Genomic DNA, 20,102 nt, shown 5'->3' with positions numbered 1-20,102 from the left:
TCATAACTCAGTACCACTCAGGACTGGAGCAACTGAATTACATTCTCTGCCAGGGTTTTCATTACCTCTTGTCGTGCCCTGAAATGAGAAATGTCCTGCCCACTATCCTTCCCACCCCTCCAACAGTGGTATTCTGCCATCCACCGAACCTACACAATATACTCGACCACCATTATGCAACCCCTGCTCCCAATCCCTTACCTCATGCCTCACACCCCTGTAATAGACCTAGAAGCAAGACCTGTCCCAAAAATCCTCCCAGCACCACCTACTCCAGTCAGGTCACTGACACCACCTATCCCATCAAAGGCAGGGCTATCTGTGAAACCAATCATGTGGTCTACAAGGCAATCACTGTGCTGTATTCTATGTAGGCATGACAACCAACAAGCTGTCTGTCTGCATGAATGGCCAATGACAAACTGTGGCCAAGAAACAAGTGGAGCACCCTGGTGCTGAACACACTGCCAAACATGATAACCTTCATTTCCATGACTGCTTCACAGCCTGTGTCATATGGATCTTTCTCACCAACACCAGCTTCTCTGAATTGTGCAGATGGGAACTTTCCCTGCACTACATCCTACATTCCCGTAACCCTGCTGGCCTCAACCTTCGTTAGTCACTGTCCTCATCCATCCAGCCCCTTCCCTGTTCCCATTCCAGCACTACACACCCTTCACTCCACCACCACACCCAGTCTTCTTATTTCTCTCCTTTTCCTCTACTTCCCCATTCCGCCCCCGCCCCCCCCCCCCCCCCAACTCTCCCAGTCTAACCCGGAGCACTTTGATGTCCACCACCCCCACCACACTATCCCTCCCCCTCACTGCTCCAGCCTCCTCCTTACCCCCACCCTGTCACCACTCCCATCATGCACTGGTGTGGTTTCAGTTGCCTGAGACTGTGTGTGTGTGTGTGGGGGGGGGGGGGGCGTTATGTCTGTCTATTGTTGATGAAGGCTTTAATGGCCAAAAGCTATAATTGTGCGAATCTTTTTGTTGTGCCTATCTGCGACTCAGCATCTCTGTTATATAGTGAGTAGTAACTTTCCTTCTCATAATATTGTTACATTTTCCATTGTTTCATATTACATAATGGTGAGATAAATATTAACAGGGTGAGTAATGGAGCTGTATGCCAACGGCCTTGCCGCAGTGGTAACACCGGTTCCCATCAGATCACCGAAGTTAAGCGCTGTCGGGCTGGGCTAGCACTTGGATGGGTGACCATCCGATCTGCCAAGCGCTGTTGGCAAGTGGGGTGCCCTCAGCCCTTGTGAGGCAAACTGAGGAGCTACTTGACTGAGAAGTAGCAGCTAGCAGCTTCGGTCTCGGAAACTGACATACGGCCAGGAGAGCGGTGTGCTGACCACATGCCCCCCCATATCCGCATTCAGTGACGCCTGTGGGCTGAGGGTGACACGGTAGCCAGTCGGTACGTTTGGGCCTGTGTGGGAGTAGTTTAGTTTTAGTTTCTAATGGAACTTCATTTGGTCATTAAGGACCAGATTAGGATTCTTTGACTGACTGGTGTTTCTTAATGGGCAGAATTGTCGTAACGTTAGTTTTTTGCATTTGTTTTCTCTATGGAGAACTTCACATTTAATATTATATAAATGATACTTAGTCAGAGGATGTTCAATAGGTTAATATAACTACTAAACTGACTGACTGTGGAAGGAATTGGAGACTGCAGAAGAAAGATTCCATCTTTGCTAAACATACTCTGAATGTATGTCATTTATTTGACAGTAAATGTGATGTTCTCCATAGAGAAACCAACGGCAGGAGACTAACATTACTAGAAATTCTGGTCATTAATAAACACCAATCAAAGAATCTTGAACTGGTCCTTAATGACCAAACATAGTTCCATTACTCACCATTACTAAAGTAGCTGCAGCCAGTTAATATTACTCTCACCATTAGATAATATGCTTGTTATAACTGTCCTACACCCACACTTCATGGACTTCTTTTTCCTCTCTTCCCCCACTCTTTCTTTTTCCTATTCATCACATTCACCCATTTGCCCACATAAAATGGTAGTCTGTGTCACAACTCACTTGTACAACATATCTGTCTTACACATTCATATACTTTTAATCTTTCAATATGCTGGAATACAAGATTTATTTGTTTGGAGCCTATTTAGGTATTACATTATGCTTGAGTTGTATCGATATAGTCATAAAATGTCACATATCTTTGAAAAACAAACTTTGTACAGCTGTAAACTCTGGCTGAAGTTTTTTTGACTACCTTGTTAGTATTAAGTTATCTGACAATGGCCTAAGAAGCTGAAAGCTGGTTCATAATGAACTGTCAAATAATTATTATTGTGGAACATTAATACTGTGTATTCAAGTTTTTAATGTTTCTATGTTCTTCCAAGAACCAATGGAATAGTCCATAAATATTATCTCATCTTTCTTTTTCAGTTTAGATTTAATGTTGTGGCAATATCAACACATTAGCTTAATTCTGACATGGATGTATGGAGAATTGTGAACCATCCCAAAGCCTCCCATAATTAAAGGAAACTAAAAAAATGTGGACAACAATTCTCACATTCTCACTATATGTATGTTCCACCAATATTATAATTAATATTATTGAGATTGGATTCCCTTTAACTACTTTCAGTTTTTTAGGTTTACGGAATTCATCATGGAGTGTTTTAGCATCCATTTAACACCTTTTTTAATGAAAAATTATTCCTGTATTTGAATTTAAGATATCTTAGATACAAAAAGCCATGTTTACTTTTCCCATGCTAATTGTATTTGTAAGGTATGAAATATTGATTCCTGCTGTGAAAACTAAAGATGATGAGACTTACCAAACAAAAGTGCTGGCAGGTCGATAGACGCACAAACATACACACAAAATTCTAGCTTTCGCAACCAACGGGTGCTTCGTCAGGAAAGAGGGAAGGAGAGGGAAAGAGAAAGGATGTGGGTTTTAAGGGAGAGGGTAAGGAGTCATTCCAATCCCGGGAGCGGAAAGACTTACCTTAGGGGGAAAAAAGGACAGGTATACACACACACACACACACACACACACACACACACACACACACACACACACACACACACATTTTACAAATGTCTGCTTGTGTGTGTGTGTGTGTGTGTGTGTGTGTGTGTATATATATATATATTATATATATATATATATATATATATACACACACCTGTCCTTTTTTCCCCCTAAGGTAAGTCTTTCCACTCCCGGGACTGGAATGACTCCTTACCCTCTCCCTTAAAACCCACATCCTTTCGTCTTTCCCTCTCCTTCCCTCTTTCCTGACGAAGCAGCTGATGGTTGCGAAAGCTAGAATTTTGTGTGTATGTTTGTGTTTGTTTGTGCGTCTATCGATCTGCCATCGCTTTTGTTTGGTAAGTCTCATCATCTTTGTTTTTAGATATATTTTTCCCACGTGGAATGTTTCCCCTCTATTATATTCAATCATTATATATATATATATATATATATATATATATATATATATATATATATATATATATATATATATCCTACACATTTCCATTTCTTACATTGTTTTCTTTTATAAAGTTAATTCTGAAAAAAAAAATTGAGACAGATACCAAGGGAACTACTGGATATACTCCATCAGTTGCCAAAACACTCAAGTAATACTCACTAGAAATTAGACTCATTATTACTGAATTGACGAACTCTACTCTGCCCAGAGTCTTTAATTTCAAGTGACATCATTAAAACTGTAGAAATTTTGGCCTGTTATTTTAAATCATCAGACTGCGCTCCCTCAATTTCATAAATGTTTCCACATATCATTGTACCATTTTCCAGTTCTTCTCTTCAGTATGATAATCTCATGATACTCAAACTGCCTGCCAATAAATCATTGATGCCCCCCGTCCCTTTCATTACAACCATGATTCATTCATGCAGTGGACATGTATTATTGTCATAATAATTAGAGTGATAAGAGGCAGACAAGGAAGTGTGAATAGCTTATAAATAAAAAAAATACAAGAAGATACAGGACTCCCAATATATTCCCACATAATGTAGAGAGTTGCTATAATTATGTTATCATTACAACTGCAGTGAAAAATTTCAATAGTTCTTTCTGTTGTCTTATGGACACTGACCATAATATTACTGCCTTTGCTTTTGAAACTTTGCTATGGATTAAAACTGCACCAGATAAGATTCAGCCTGAGCTCTTGCTTTTTTTCAGACAATGCAATTAAGCTTGGGAAGTAAGAAGAGGTACCAGCAGAATTAAACCTGCGAGGACATGTTGTGACTTGTGTTTGGGTAACCCAGTCAATAAGAGCACCGGCCATGAAAGGCCAAGGACAATGTTCAGGTAGTGCTCTGGCACACAGTTTTAATCTCTCAGGAAATTTCTTGACATCTCACACAACAGCGCAGAGTGAAAAACAGTTTTCAGTCTTTCTGTTGTTACAGTTTCTCTAATGACCTTATTCCATCTCCCTTTTTCTGTCGATTATAAAACTACCCATACAGAATACTGATTTTACTTTATTCAAAGACTAGAAAATGTTTAATATGAAAGCCATTAAGTGTGAACAACAAAAGAACATAGATTTTTCTTTTTACTGTCATATCTCTCTTTCATTATTTTAATGTTTGCTGTATAAACTGGCTCTAAAACAAACCAAGAAGAAAAAGGTTTTAACAGCCACACAATGGAAATTTAGTAACAAATAAAACCATAAAAAAGACTTCATTTGACTGTAATATTTCAGTCTAATACTGTGTGTCATGATTTAAATTTTTTTTTGTGTGTGTTAGCAAGAAACATACATATGAAGGACTAACCTTATGTTTGGTCAATAACTTGGTTGCAGCATCTCTATCACGTCCATAATCTGTTGAGCTGAGAACATCATTCTTTTCACCCATCCAGCTTTCAACTTCACCTGCCTCAAAGAAGAATTCTTGTGCTTTGAGTGACAAATCTAGTTTCCTACTGCGTTCTTGTGCTTTATCTTGCAAGTCTTGCCATGCTTCACTTAATGTATCACACAGTTTCCTGATCTGTAATGACATTTGAGAAATTAAGTTTTGCATTGTAATTATTTTGTTTGCACAGTAATTGCTTCAACAAAATGAGAACTGAGAAAGCTACTCAGCTGTTGGTGCAATTTGTAATACTGAAGCTGTTTATCACTACACAAAAATAGGTAAAGAAATCAATTAACAAATGCAGCAGTTTAATACCAATGCTTATATTGAATTTTCATTTTATTTTGGATTCTACAAGCAATAATGACGACATGAGAAATAGGTAGAGAGTATTCAGTTGTTATACATAAGATTCAAGTTACATCTCAAAGATATTTTGCAACAGAAGTGCTTATGTCAGTAACTTATAGTAATGAAGACAAGATGATCATCTGAAGAATTCTAATGCTATTTATGTAGATTTTATCTTAAAATTTATAAATATGAACACAATCTTGTAAGAGCCAAAAATATTACAATGTGAAAAGCCTGAAAAATAAAGGGATATCACTGCATATTCAACCACTTAAATTGATTTCAAGTGGAGGAAGTCCTTTGAAGAAAGAGAAAAAGTGTTTCTGTAAATAAATTCTAAAAACATAAGACACCAATCATTCTGTTCAGCTCTTTAATAATTACAGTACAACATTTGTCAAGTACATGAAAATGTGATCAAGACTTGACCATAATTATTAAGTACTGAACAGAATGATCATGAAGTTCTACAAACATTTCATATCTCCTATAATTACAATAGTACCTTGTCAGACACTTCAAAATTAGGCAAATAAAAGACATGTATTTTCTGTTCACACATCTGTTACTGAAGAAAATTAAAAACATGCACACACAAAAAATTTAAAATGTACTACAGAAACAATGTTTAGACTAAAAAAAAAGTGAGATGTGGGGCATTAAACATGAAAGATAATATGTAAGAGAAGCAATGGAAATCCTACAAATGTGAATCATACTGTCAGTCTCACTATTATAACAATGTCAACAATATCATACATACAAACAAATATGCCACATACTGGAATGACATAAACACACATTTATGTTCTCAAAGGCAGTTTATTCCTAGCTCCAAAATAATTAGCAGTGCTCAATTTTCTCTAACTATTCACATTTGTTGAAAATGTTGCATGTTTTGCTTTTACATGTCCTACTCCAGTCTTATAGCAAACATATCCTGTCCTATCCTAACCTAGTCATGGCCACCTGTGAAAGCAGTTTTATCATATACCAGCTGTCCTGTAACTCCTACATCTACATCTACATCTACATCTACATCTACATTTATACTCCACAAGCCACCCAACGGTGTGTGACGGAGGGCACTTTACGTGCCACTGTCATTACCTCCCTTTCCTGTTCCAGTCGCGTATGGTTCGCGGGAAGAACGACTGTCTGAAAGCCTCCGTGCGCGCTCTAATCTCTCTAATTTTACATTCGTGATCTCCTCGGGAGGTATAAGTAGGGGGAAGCAATATATTCGATACCTCATCCAGAAACGCACCCTCTCGAAACTTGGCGAGCAAGCTACACCGCGATGCAGAGCGCCTCTCTTGCAGAGTCTGCCACTTGAGTTTGTTAAACATCTCTGTAACGCTATCACGGTTACCAAATAACTCTGTGACGAAACGCGCCACTCTTCTTTGGATATTCTCTATCTCCTCCGTCAACCCGATCTGGTACGGATCCCACACTGATGAGCAATACTCAAGTATAGGTCGAATGAGTGTTTTGTAAGCCACCTCCTTTGTTGATGGATTACATTTTCTAAGGAGTCTCCCAATGAATCTCAACCTGGTACCCACCTTACCAACAATTAATTTTATATGATCATTCCACTTCAAATCGTTCCGCACGCATACTCCCAGATATTTTACAGAAGTAACTGCTACCAGTGTTTGTTCCGCTATCATATAATCATACAATAAAGGATCCTTCTTTCTATGTATTCGCAGTACATTACATTTGTCTATGTTAAGGGTCAGTTGCCACTCCCTGCACCAAGTGCCTATCCGCTGCAGATCTTCCTGCATTTCGCTACAATTTTCTAATGCTGCAACTTCTCTGTATACTACATCATCATCCGCAAAAAGCCGCATGGAACTTCCGACACTATCTACTAGGTCATTTATATATATTGTGAAAAGCAATGGTCCCATAACACTTCCCTGTGGCACGCCAGAGGTTACTTTACCGTCTGTAGACGTCTCTCCATTGATAACAACATGCTGTGTTGTTTGCTAAAAACTCTTCAATCCAGCCACACAGCTGGTCTGATATTCCGTAGGCTCTTATTTTGTTTATCAGGTGACAGTGCGGAACTGTATCGAACACCTCCTGGAAGTCAAGTAAAATAGCATCTACCTGGGAGCCTGTATCTAATATTTTCTGGGTCTCATGAACAAATAAAGCGAGTTGGGTCTCATACGATCGCTGTTTCCGGAATCCATGTTGATTCCTACATAGTAGATTCTGAGTTTCCAAAAACGACATGATACTCGAGCAAAAAACTAATATTCTACAACAGATCGACGTCAGAGATATAGGTCTATAGTTTTGCGCATCTGCTTGACGACCCTTCTTGAAGACTGGAACTACCTGTGCTCTTTTCCAATCATTTGGAACCTTCCGTTCCTCTAGAGACTTGCGGTACACGGCTGTTAGAAGGGGGGCAAGTTCTTTTGCGTACTCTGTGTAGAATCGAATTGGTATCCCGTCAGGTCCAGTGGACTTTCCTCTGTTGAGTGATTCCAGTTGCTTTTCTATTCCTTGGACACTTATTTCGATGTCAGCCATTTTTTCGTTTGTGCGAGGATTTAGAGAAGGAACTGCAGTGCGGTCTTCCTCTGTGAAACAGCTTTGGAAAAAGGTGTTTAGTATTTCAGCTTTACGAGTGTCATCCTCTGTTTCAATGCCTTCATCATCCCAGAGTGTCTGGATATGCTGTTTCGAGCCACTTACTGATTTAACGTAAGACCAGAACTTCCTAGGATTTTCTGTCAAGTCGGTACATAGAATTTTACTTTCGAATTCACTGAATGCTTCACGCATAGCCCTCCTTACGTTAACTTTGACATCGTTTAGCTTCTGTTTGTCTGAGAGGTTTTGGCTGCGTTTAAACTTGGAGTGAAGCTCTCTTTGCTTTCGCAGTAGTTTCCTAACTTTGTTGTTGTACCACGGTGGGTTTTTCCCATCCCTCACAGTTTTACTCGGCACGTACCTGTCTCAAACGCATTTTATGATTGCCTTGAACTTCTTCCATAAACACTCATCATTGTCAGTGTCAGAACAGACATTTTCGTTTTGATCTGTTAGGTAGTCTGAAATCTGCCTTCTATTACTCTTGCTAAACAGATAAACCTTCCTCCCTTTTTTTATATTCCTATTAACTTCCATATTCAGGGATGCTGCAACGGCCTTATGATCACTGATTCCCTGTTCTGCACATACAGAGTCGAAAAGTTCGGGTCTGTTTGTTATCAGTAGGTCCAAGATGTTATCTCCACGAGTCGGTTCTCTGTTTAATTGCTCGAGGTAATTTTTGGATAGTGCACTCAGTATAATATCACTCGATGCTCTGTCCCTACCACCCGTCCTGAACATCTGAGTGTCCCAGTCTATATCTGGTAAATTGAAATCTCCACCTAAGACTATAACATGCTGAGAAAATTTATGTGAAATGTATTCCAAATTTTCTCTCAGTTGTTCTGCCACTAATGCTGCTGAGTCGGGAGGTCGGTAAAAGGAGCCAATTATTAACCTAGCTCGGTTGTTGAGTGTAACCTCCATCCATAATAATTCACAGGAACTATCCACTTCTACTTCACTACAGGATAAACTACTGCTAACAGCGACAAACACGCCACCACCAGTTGCATGCAATCTATCCTTTCTAAACACTGTCTGTACCTTTGTAAAAATTTCGGCAGAATTTATCTCTGGCTTCAGCCAGCTTTCTGTACCTATAACGATTTCAGCTTCGGTGCTTTCTATCAGCGCTTGAAGTTCCGTTACTTTACCAATGCAGCTTCGACAGTTTACAATTACAATACCGATTGCTGCTTGGTCCCTGCATGTCCTGACTTTGCCCCGCACCCGTTGAAGCTGTTGCCCTTTCTGTACTTGCCCAAGGCCATCTAACCTAAAAAACCGCCCAGCCCATGCCACACAACCCCTGCTACCCGTGTAGCCTGCACCTGATGCCTCTCCGTCCCCACTACAGAACACCCTTCCTCCCATTCCCCACCTCCTTCCTTCGCTTGCCTGCTCAACTGAACAAAATCACTCATTTCAGTTGAACTAGCACAATGTAGTCAGCCAGAACAACATAGTCATCCAAGTGCATTTGTTTATATCCATTTGTATTTCATTGGCTGTGAAGGATCCATCTGAAAGCTTAGCATAGTTCTCAGTCTTTTTTTGTGCTTATTGACAACTAAATGTCTCAACTATACAGTGACTTTTTACCTTTACTCCCATTATTTATATTCCATCAATGAATTTTCATGACAATATTTTTATCAACACATGGCTCTCTTCTGTCCTATGCTTCATACCATCCAGCCTTTGTTACTATCCTGCAATCTATATCTGCTTTCTCTCATTCTTATACTCAATTCACCTATTTCTATATGTCTACCTTCTAGCTTCTCTGCACATTACCACCCTCAACCAGGATAGCCATACTGGACTTTTGCAGCAACCTACAGCACAAGTCGCGGCTGCTTTAAATGTAGCAGACATAATTCACCTATGTACTCTACCTTCAGGTTACTATATTACAGTTAAACATTATTCAAAAATATTAAATGAATCTTCTGTCAGTTCTTGGTAGAATAACATTATAATAAATGAAAAGTGCTAGGCTGCTTTTGTTCTATAGTAGCAATTTATTGTGTTAACCAGTTTTTGGCTTACAAGGCCATCATTAGACATTTACTGAGTCAATAAATGTCTGATGATAGCCTTTTAAGCCAAAAACTGGTCGACAGAACAAAAACTAATACTGCAGAACAAAAGCAAACTAGCATTTTTCATTTATTATTTAAATAGAAAATTACCTTATTTTACCTCCAAATCTATTCACCCTCACATTGTCCCCATTATCATGGACCCCTACTTCATCCATCTAAATAAGTTCAGTAATGTATCCCATTTCTAGATAAAGGCCAGTCCCACACCCTGCTCATTAAATGCTGCCTAGCCTATAGAATCAGCACCCTCCCCCCTCCCCTCCTCCATCCCTCTCCAAAGACCCAACCTTAAAAATTCTCCTATCTTGATGCCACCCATACTTTCAGAATTACCTTCAGATCTTCAGAGTACACCAATCCCTATCCCTCAGCATCATATTAGGGAAATATCTTCCCAAGGCACAGGTAGCCCCTGAACCACATTTGCTACCTTCTGTTACTGTGCAGCCATACCTGAACCAAATACTATCTCCCAAATTGAGAGATTTGCCCTCCAGCATCTAGAAGAGAACTCTAGATGCAACATTCAAGTTTTCTGATTTACTATCCCACCCACATACTCTACAAAATATCCAAGTCCATCATTATGTCACACCTACCACTGACCCTTTGGTGCATGATCATGTCCCTGTGGAAGACACAACTGCGAGACCTGTTCATGGTATCCACACTGTGTATTCTAATTCAGATATATCCTATCAGAGGACAAGCCACCAGTGAAAGTAGTCCTATCATATACCAGCTCTCCTGCACAGCATTTTATGAGGGCATCACCACCAGTCAGCTGTTCATCTGAATGAACAACAACTGCCAAATTGTGGCCAAGGGCACTGTTGACGATTTTGTAATACACTTCTGAGCACAACAGGCACTATTTCAGTAGCTGCTTCACAACCTGTGGCATCTGGATTCTTCACCAGCTTCTCTGAATTTTATACAAAGAAGTTGTTCTTGCAACGTATTATTAAATCCTATAATCCTTCTGGATTAAAAATCTGCTATCCCCTATTCCACACCACAACCACCCCTGCCCCATGATCCCAACTTCACTTATCCTGCTCTAACATCCTCTTCCCCATAATCTCCCTGTTCCTCTATTCTATCTCCCCATCCCAATTCATTGTGGCCACAGTAAGCACACTGGAGCCACATACCTATCCCATGCACCTGCTGTCTCTAATTTTCGCAGCCATCAGCCACTCCACAACTCTCCCTTCATCTCCATGCCTTCTAACTTCCTTTGCCCACTCCCAATGACACAACCCCTCAGCCCAGTCAAACTGGGGCCTCAGCACAGTGAAAACTGCTAGAACAACATAGTCCTTGCGGATCAGAAAGATAAATTTGATAATATTGTAACAGTTTACTGCAAGAGCTTCTATGACAAATTCCCAGAATGACTTACACTTCTGAACATTTAACGTGGCCACATAGGACAAGAAACAAAGCTTGATGAACCCAGAAGTGAATAGCAGCAAAATCTCATATTTTGATGGGAAACTATCTTACAAGGTCAGGATGGGCACCAACGGCAGTGGTATATTTATTGCCAGAAAGAACGTCAAAGTATCTAGTGATGTTACTGCAGATCCTGAATGTGAAAGGTAAGCATCAGAGGTGGGTGAAACATATACATCTGTCATTTCTAAGGTTCACATGCCTCATAAGCTGTAGTGGCAGAATGATTTTTAAAAGATATTATGTTATTACATAAAATTCTAAGAAGTTTTAGTTTTGCACAAAGACCATAACTGGTTCAAAATCATTTACACAGTCACTCACTGATCATTCTGAACCAAAACAATAAATGAGAGGGAAGGCACAAAAATTGAACACAGTCATCCAAAATTGTTTCACTGTGGAATAATATACATATGCTTCCTTCCTTTCAGTCATCTCATGAATGCCAAAATGCCAGATATTGATAGAAGTGATTGTGAAATAGGAAGTCAACAAAATGATTTGACAGCAGAAGGCAACTGGAACTGATTAGGTACCTGTAATATTCCATGGAGATTAAGCAGAACACATTCTTTTCTTTCTAGCAGCAGTTTATTGTAAGTTACTGGAGCAATGAAGTGTTGTAAGTAACTGACAAAAGTTGCAGGGCATTCCCATTTTATAGAAGGCTCATCAGACTTATAGACATAATTATAGCCTCAAATCACTAAAGTCTTCCTGTTGTACAATTATGGAATCTTGTCCACATTCACTTGATCTGTTGTGGATAATGAAAACCATGTATTCTGCAGTGTTGTCATTAAATTCAACTGACTATGTTCGTTCATGAGATCCAGAAGTTGGACAGCAAGTCCAGGTTGATGTCATGTTCCTCGCATTCCAAAAACCATTCTATACAGTTTTACTTTGCCACTTAGTGAACAAAATACAAGTCTGCTGATTACTGGACCAACTTTGTGACTGGATTCAGAGCTTCCAACCAGACAAAACTCAACAAGTAGTTATTAACAGGCCAAAACTGTCTGGTAAAGTAATTTCAGAAATACCCTAAGGAAGTGTTACATGACTGTACACATAAATGATCTGGCTAGAAGCTCCTCAAGGCTGTTTGTGGATGACGCTATTGTATATAGGAAGTTGCAATGCCACAATATTGGACTGAAATGTAAGAAGATCTGCAGAGGATCAACACTGAGCAAGGACTGGTTGTTGAGCCTTTACATAAATGAAAACACATTGTGTGTAAACAGGTGGAAACATTTATTATTATTCTATTATACAATTGGTGATAAATTTCTGGAAACAGTAACATCATAAAATATCTTGGACTAACCACATAAAACTAGTTGTAGGAAAAGCAGATACCAGACAGATTCATTGAAAGAATCCTAAGGAAACATAATTCGCCCAGAAGATACAGCTTATGTAAACACTTACTTGACCCCTTTTTGAGCAGTGGTTATCAGTCAGGGACCCTTACCAGGTAGTACTGAAAGAAATTGGTATGATCTACAGAAGAGGGTCACATTTTCAAAGTGGGTTTCATCATGGAGATCTTCACTGAACTCCTGTGTCAGATATTGTAAGAAAGGTATCGTGCATCATGGAGAAATTAACTGTTAAAATTCTGATAGAGTAGATTTCAAGAGGAGTCGGACAATATATTACTTTGTCCAAAGTACAACCGATGAAAAGAGCAGGAGGTGAAAATTCATATCTCTTCAAGTGACTTTTTAAAAAGCTCAATGGTTGAAGCAGCATATTGAAACCAGATTAAACACAAAGTAAAGAGGAATTTCATTACGCAACATGACAAAGAACCATTCCCAAAATCATCAATAAAAAAGCAGTACAATAGCTTTATTGACACAAGTTGTTTGGATATGAAGCTTCTTAGAGTTGTACCTAGAAAAGGATGAAGATATCAAATGTACTTCACCAGAATTCTAGCATTCATCACTGAAGCATATGAACTGTGTCCCTTATATGACCATATATAGCACTCCAAAACAACCTGAAGCTGTACCCATGATTACAGCAGCTGCTGCAGGCATTTATACCAGAAGATAGAATGAAATGTACACTATATATCAAGCAGATTGTTCAACTTTTGGAGTGAAATGAACATTTGTCAATGAAGGTGGTATTTCCTGACAAAGCAACTACGTGTGTGTGTGGATGTTACCATAAACTTTATTGTGCGGCATTGTCTCATGATAAATCATGTTATCTGATCTTACTTTTTTCAGAAGACAGTTGATGGGACAGTATACCCTTATGTGCCCCTAAATTAGCTAACCATCAACACTCATATCTTGAACAACACTTTTCCAAGATATTAGATCAGTATAGGTTGACCTATTTCCTGGCTTCCCTGAGACCCAGAGACTACTACTCTTTGGGTGTGTTTCATAACGCATTTACCAAATTCAAAGATGTCTGTGAACTGTAGACCACAATGAAGGTGTGTTGGATCATGAGTGGGTATAAAAGAGATTACAGATTAGATGCTCAAAGTAGCACATGAAGTACACATATCAAGGGATCAAGAGGGTCAAAGAAGAAAAAGGAGGAGGAGGAGGAGGAGGAGGAGGAGGAGGAGGAGGAGGAGGAGAAGAAGAAGAAGAAGAAGGATGAAAAAATACCAAGTTTTTGCATCAGATCAACCTTAATTAAAACAACTTAAACATAATTTATTAATTACATTACACACACACACACACACACACACACACACACACACACACACACACACACACACACACAGAGAGAGAGAGAGAGAGAGAGAGAGAGAGAGAGAGAGAGAGAGAGAGAGAGAGAAACATGTCGTGAGTAAGCATTTTCTTTAGTATACAAAGAAAGACAGGTAACTGGACAAAAGCTGCAAACCAGATCAGTGTTTCATATATAAGTCCTGAAACTAAGCACATTTAACCCAACACCATGAAATACACACTATTCTGTGACAATAGGAATAAGGAAATGGTAAAATCAACAAATGTTAAACACCTGTTTGGGAACAATACAGAAAAGATACTTATGCCACACTGACAGCTGTCAGATGTAGTGCTTAAGGACAAAAAATTTAGCTACTATTAAGAGCTATTCCTCTAATAACTGCTCGCTTTGTTTTGAATTAAAAAATTAACATTTAAAATAAACATAAAATTCATGCTGCTAACAAAAATAAAATCATGCTTCTGTGAACGTGCAAATTCACCATTTTTACCTTATGCCATGATTATTCCCAGGAGTAATATGAGAGCCATCTAGGGAAAAAGCAATAATTAGATAGCAAGAACTAAAATAGATAAAATACACCTGCAATAAACATTTTTTTCTAAAAATCATTGTAGGTCAACGATATCAACACGAGGTATGCTTTAACAGATATACTGAACACAAAGATAATAAATTTCCTGATACAAAGTCTATCACAAACAAATATCAGCAGCCCAATCACAATTACTTCAACTACATTAAAGAACTTTAGTTAATTCCGCCATGCATTCTTGATCAGGAAATTCAAATTTTCATAGTGAGTGAAGTAGAGTAACATTTCAAATCTATTTAAAGAAAATGAAAAAATATAGAATGATGTCTTCAGCAATATTTTCACATATTCCTCACTTTAAGGTGCCCTTTGGTTTTTACCAGTAATCTTTCTTTTATTGGTAGCTATGCTGTCAGTAATTCACAAAATAACACATCACCTTTCTACAGTGTTAAGTTGCAAAGGTTAATTATTTTCTTCTCTCTCTCTCTCTCTCTCTCTCTCTCTCTAATTTTTTGCATTTCACATTATCACAGGACAGTGCTTGATTTTGTGTTAAAAATAAGACTACTTCATGCAATGATTAACTAAATGCACTGCATGCAGCAATCAGGGCACCAGATGTATTTGAAAAGAATATTATCATCAGCTTCCCTCTTACCTTCAATGCATTTAAGCCATCATTCCCCTTGTATAACTTTTCCTTTGCTTTACACACATATTTAATTGTACTAGAGAAGAGAAGGAGGGGAAGTATAATTTCATTTTATTAGTGAAGCTTGATTACTGAATACCTCAAGCATCACAATACGAGTCATAGTCGTCAAGACTCATAAGTAATGACAGTGTGTCTTAGTTTTGGCCTACTGGATTCAGATTTATTAGTTATTTTGAGCAACTTCATAATTAGGTTATACTGCTGAAGATATACTACAGACGACTGCAGCCCTTTTGTAAAACACAACATTCTCTGCACACCTTCACTTTCTTAGAGAGAGAGAGAGAGAGAGAGAGAGAGAGAGAGAGAGAGAGAGAGAGAGAGAGAGAGAGAGAGAATTTTTTTTCCATTGCTTGTGACATTTGTTCATGTATGGGAAGAAATTTTCATCACTAGTATGTGTCAGCAAGGGAGTACAGTTCTTGATCACCAAACATTGTGCCAGTGCCCCGGGTAATATCCTATGAATCCCCACAGTTTTTCATTGAGTGTAATTATATGTTCTCTTCATGGTGATCCATTCACTAGATGGAGACATTATGCTCAGTAATTTGGCTTCACATATAATGTCAGAAGAATGCAATGGCAAACCACTTTCACTAGGACCTCGCCACAATGACAATGTGGTATTTCCCACAATGATCTCCTCAATGCTCATTTCATAAGTATAGACTGAAATTTCACTTTGATACTTAATTTGTACAATTTAAAAATAATTACCTGCTTAGTTTCAGGATGCTTTTGTTCAATAAGAGCTTGGCCGGAGGCCATGGTACGATCAATCATTGGCTGGTGCCCAGCTATCTCCTCTTCCAGTTTTCTGTGTTTCTTGTGCAGGGACTGAGCTTGGTGCAAATTCTGTCCTAAAGCTTCAGAAGCTGCCAGTGGCAGATGCTCCCTAATCCACTGCATCTCTGCATCCAACTCAAAACCAAATTTATGGAAACGTAGAGATTCCTCTAGGGCTTCTCGGCGGAGTCTAGCAGGCTCACGAAGTGCAGAAAACCTATGCAGCCAAAATTATTTCTTAGACTGGTAATCAGAGGCTTAAATTTAAGAGTCTTCACATAATGTGAGTTGTATATAAGTGTCAAATGACAAAATGAAATGAAAAAATAAATCAGAAATAAAGCTGTGCATAGGGCAATGACAACCACCACCATCTTTCATCAAGCTGGAGTAGAATGTTTATTAGAGACCTATTTATTCAGTTCTTCAAGCCATCAAAATGAGTACTGACAGACAAGATGGTTAAATTCACGAAAAGCACTAAAAAGATTAAACACAGAGCAATACGTTAATTTCTCTTCCTTCTTTTAACAAGTTTCCCTAAAGACTTGAGTTATATCATTTTGCCAATCTTCCCACCCCCTCCCCTCAAACATATAATTTTCTTGTTTTGCTTTTCTGTAGAAGAAAAACTTTTGTTCTAGAAGTCAGAATTTAAGTGTTCTGTCTTAATTTTTAATCTGCTGAAATTCATCATCATATCTCCTGGCTGTGCCCATTTCATTCCTTTTTGTCTTAGAGCTTTTGTAATGTTTTTCTTGTTTTCAGTACAGAAATTATTCAGTTCCTCATACAAGCACAATTGTCAAATCTGCTACCCTTATAAAAATACTGAAATTGATGGTATTATATTATCCTATGTACTCCACTCACGTAAGTCTGTATACTATCAACAACACAAGTGTCATGAGTGTTGAATGACACTTCAGCATCACAATATTTTACCAAGTATATCCTGCTGTTTCCCCCAACTCCTGTAAATGGTCACCTACCTCAACCATCCCCAGCCAAGGAGAACAGCACTGCAGGAAAGGGGGGAGGGGGGGCAGAGGGAGGGGGGGGGGGGGGACACTTTAAAAGAATATCAACGATGAAACAAATATGACATTTTTCACACTGCTTATTCTCCCAAACTCTCTTCATGAAATCACTATGCCGTGTCTTTTCTACTCTTCTGACCATTTACTGCAACTTTTCAGGTTAAGTTTTTGAGTGAATCTGTACTTCGTTACTTCTGTTCCAAAGGCTAAACCATTTCTTACAATGCCATCAGCAGAAAATCTTAAAAAATCTTCTTTTATATCTTCTAGCCGGTTAATGTTTGATTATTTGTAACTGATGATCTTAAATAATTATTTGGATAGTCTTCTGTTGCAAACTCTGTAAATATCCTATCAACTTCCAGCTGTTATCATCATCATCATCATCATCATCATCATCATCATCATCATCATCCTCCTTCTGCCTTGGTTCTTCATTTTCTGGAACTTGGCGACTCCCAGCATGCATCATTTCTAATGGAGATTTTAACAAAATTGTCTTGAAATTATCTAATTCTTCATTTCACCACACTGCTTTTTCATTGATGTTATTTCCCTTAGTTTGAAAGTCTTTTGGAGTTACATTAGTCTTTCTAAGCTGACACCACAGTATAATCCTGATGGCAGTATAAATTCTCCAAGGTATTTGAAGGAGGATACCTGTAAAATCATTTTATACTCTAGTTCCAATGAAACTATCCAGTTCTACTGATGTAGATTATCGATCTAACACACCTTCTTCATCAATATTTAAAGACAAACCTTTGACATTATCTTCTATACATTTTCTCTAGTGTAATTACTTCATTCTTAAGTCTTAATAATGAACAGAGCACTAAGTGTTTAATATAGTCTATATTGGAAAAACTATTTTCCTAATCAGTTCCCTTTACTGTTGTAGTTGTTAGAGATGAGATAATACAGGTATCCAAATTTATATAAATGCAGACATACTACTTCACCATCCTGAAAAAATTAAAACATTTAACAGTAATTTTTAATCCAAGACTGATTATATCTTTGATGCCTTCTTCTGATTTTCTGATAACTTCGTTTAGTTTTAAGTTAAACAGAAGACATGAAAGCCTATTTTCCTGTAGAACACCTGCATGAGTCTCAAAAGCAATAGAGATTTCATAAAGAAATTTTTTTTTGTTAAATTTCCAACAGTTAGCAAATTATTTCCCAGATTTTCTAATGAATCAGACACAATCTCTTTATCCCGAGTCACTCTCAAAAACCTACAATGTGAAAATCATATTTTGCAGCAGTAGGTCCTTAATACTGCCTCCTGATTCAGTATCTGTTCTTCATATGATTGACTCTCCCACAAGTCTGTCTGGTACTCATCAATCAGGTTATTTATCTGTTGCTCTAGTGATGATAGAAAGTCCTATGTAGAATAGATATCATGGAATGAGTAACAGTAACAATTCACCATACAGGTAAGGAATTAAGTGGTCGATACACACACACACAAATCTGAAAAAGTTGTTAAGCTTCCAAGCAATGTCTTTCAGTATTTACCAATAGAGAAAAATAAGAGAAATTGTACGAATGTGTGTGTGGGAGGAGGAGCGGTTCTGTATTTTTGAGCTCTGAAGAAGTATGTCGTGTGAAAGCTTAACAACATTTTTCAGCTGAGTTTATGTGACTATCAACTTTTAAACACCTCAACTACATGGTGATTTGTAACTTCTTCTCCTTTCATTATTTCTTGCTTTTATCAGCTTAGAAGAACAACAGGTACACCTATATTGAATGGATGTAGAGCGCCAACAAGAGTATCTATGTGTTAGATTTATCCATAAAATGGAGACCTTGACATAAAATATATAAAACAACCCCATTTAAGTCATTAAGGAAGAACCTACACTTTTAACTGCACTCAAAAATATACTTGTGTTTGCTTTAACCAAACGGAGCAAGTGTTGGAGCTGACTCTGAAGATGGCTGGGCACTATTCAGCCGAAATATTAGCAGAGAAAACTGAATTTACGCAGCTGCACGCCCGAAGTTTTATGGAACTGTCTTTACACTGTGAAAACATGAAGATGCATGCGATTATATATAGTGTTCTAAAATGTATGTCAGTAAAATACTGCTCACTACTGAAGCAAGTCCTTCCTCCCATCCCCACCTCCTTTACCCATGAAGTTCAACTTATGATAATACTATGCAATGTGTTTCTCCCCTTTACAGTTCATCTTTATTACAACCCAACTCAGAAAGCCTTAACTTGTTACCCCTGAAAGGCTAACCTTCTTGTGTTTAACGCATAAAAGTTTGTTCCTGTCGACTGACCCTGCTAAGACAGGTAACTGAATGTTCAAATTCTTGTCTATGTTTATGGGTACCCACAAGTGGACAATCTATGAAAGCATTTGTGATGGTCTCATTTCTTTCTATGCCTTTCTGGCACTCAGTAAACATCATTCACCAAAATTTGCATGTAGCCTAATAAATCTGAAAAGTGCAGGTATGACTGAGAATACAAAGACATAACCAGACTCATTATTTCTTACAATAAATTAGCTTCACATAAAATTAAAAAACATATCATACACATTTATAATACAGCTAAACAGGAGCTACATCACACACAATACCATGAATGGCATATAAAGCCTACATCACAACAGAAAATGTCACAAACAACATACTTTTCTTGGCAATTCCTGCTGGCCTTCAAAATATTATCAGCATCAAAGTGTCCTTCATGAGCCATTTCTTCTCCCATCATTACCAGATCATTAATTCTTTGATTCCACTGCTTCATGTCAGCCTCCAAAGCCTATTACA

General features: G+C 38.2%; 1 protein-coding gene and 1 pseudogene across 1 annotated transcript in view; one reads left to right on the top strand and one right to left on the bottom strand.

Moving 5' to 3' along the window:
- The window catches only part of LOC126185174 (spectrin beta chain, non-erythrocytic 2), a 315,568-nt gene that overhangs the window by 145,013 nt on the left and 150,453 nt on the right, over positions 1–20,102 (bottom strand). Inside the window, exons 29-31 of the mRNA XM_049928020.1 lie at positions 19,964–20,094; positions 16,192–16,477; positions 4,842–5,060 (exon numbers count right to left, since the gene is read on the bottom strand). Coding sequence (XP_049783977.1) covers positions 4,842–5,060; positions 16,192–16,477; positions 19,964–20,094 — 636 coding nt within the window. The remainder of the gene's footprint in view (positions 1–4,841; positions 5,061–16,191; positions 16,478–19,963; positions 20,095–20,102) is intronic.
- Positions 1,140–1,257, top strand: LOC126185437 (5S ribosomal RNA; annotated as a pseudogene).

Source organism: Schistocerca cancellata, chromosome 4 (genome assembly GCF_023864275.1).
Source record: "Schistocerca cancellata isolate TAMUIC-IGC-003103 chromosome 4, iqSchCanc2.1, whole genome shotgun sequence".
NCBI classification, from domain to species: domain Eukaryota; kingdom Metazoa; phylum Arthropoda; class Insecta; order Orthoptera; family Acrididae; genus Schistocerca; species Schistocerca cancellata.
This window is presented reverse-complemented; position numbering and strand designations above follow the sequence as displayed.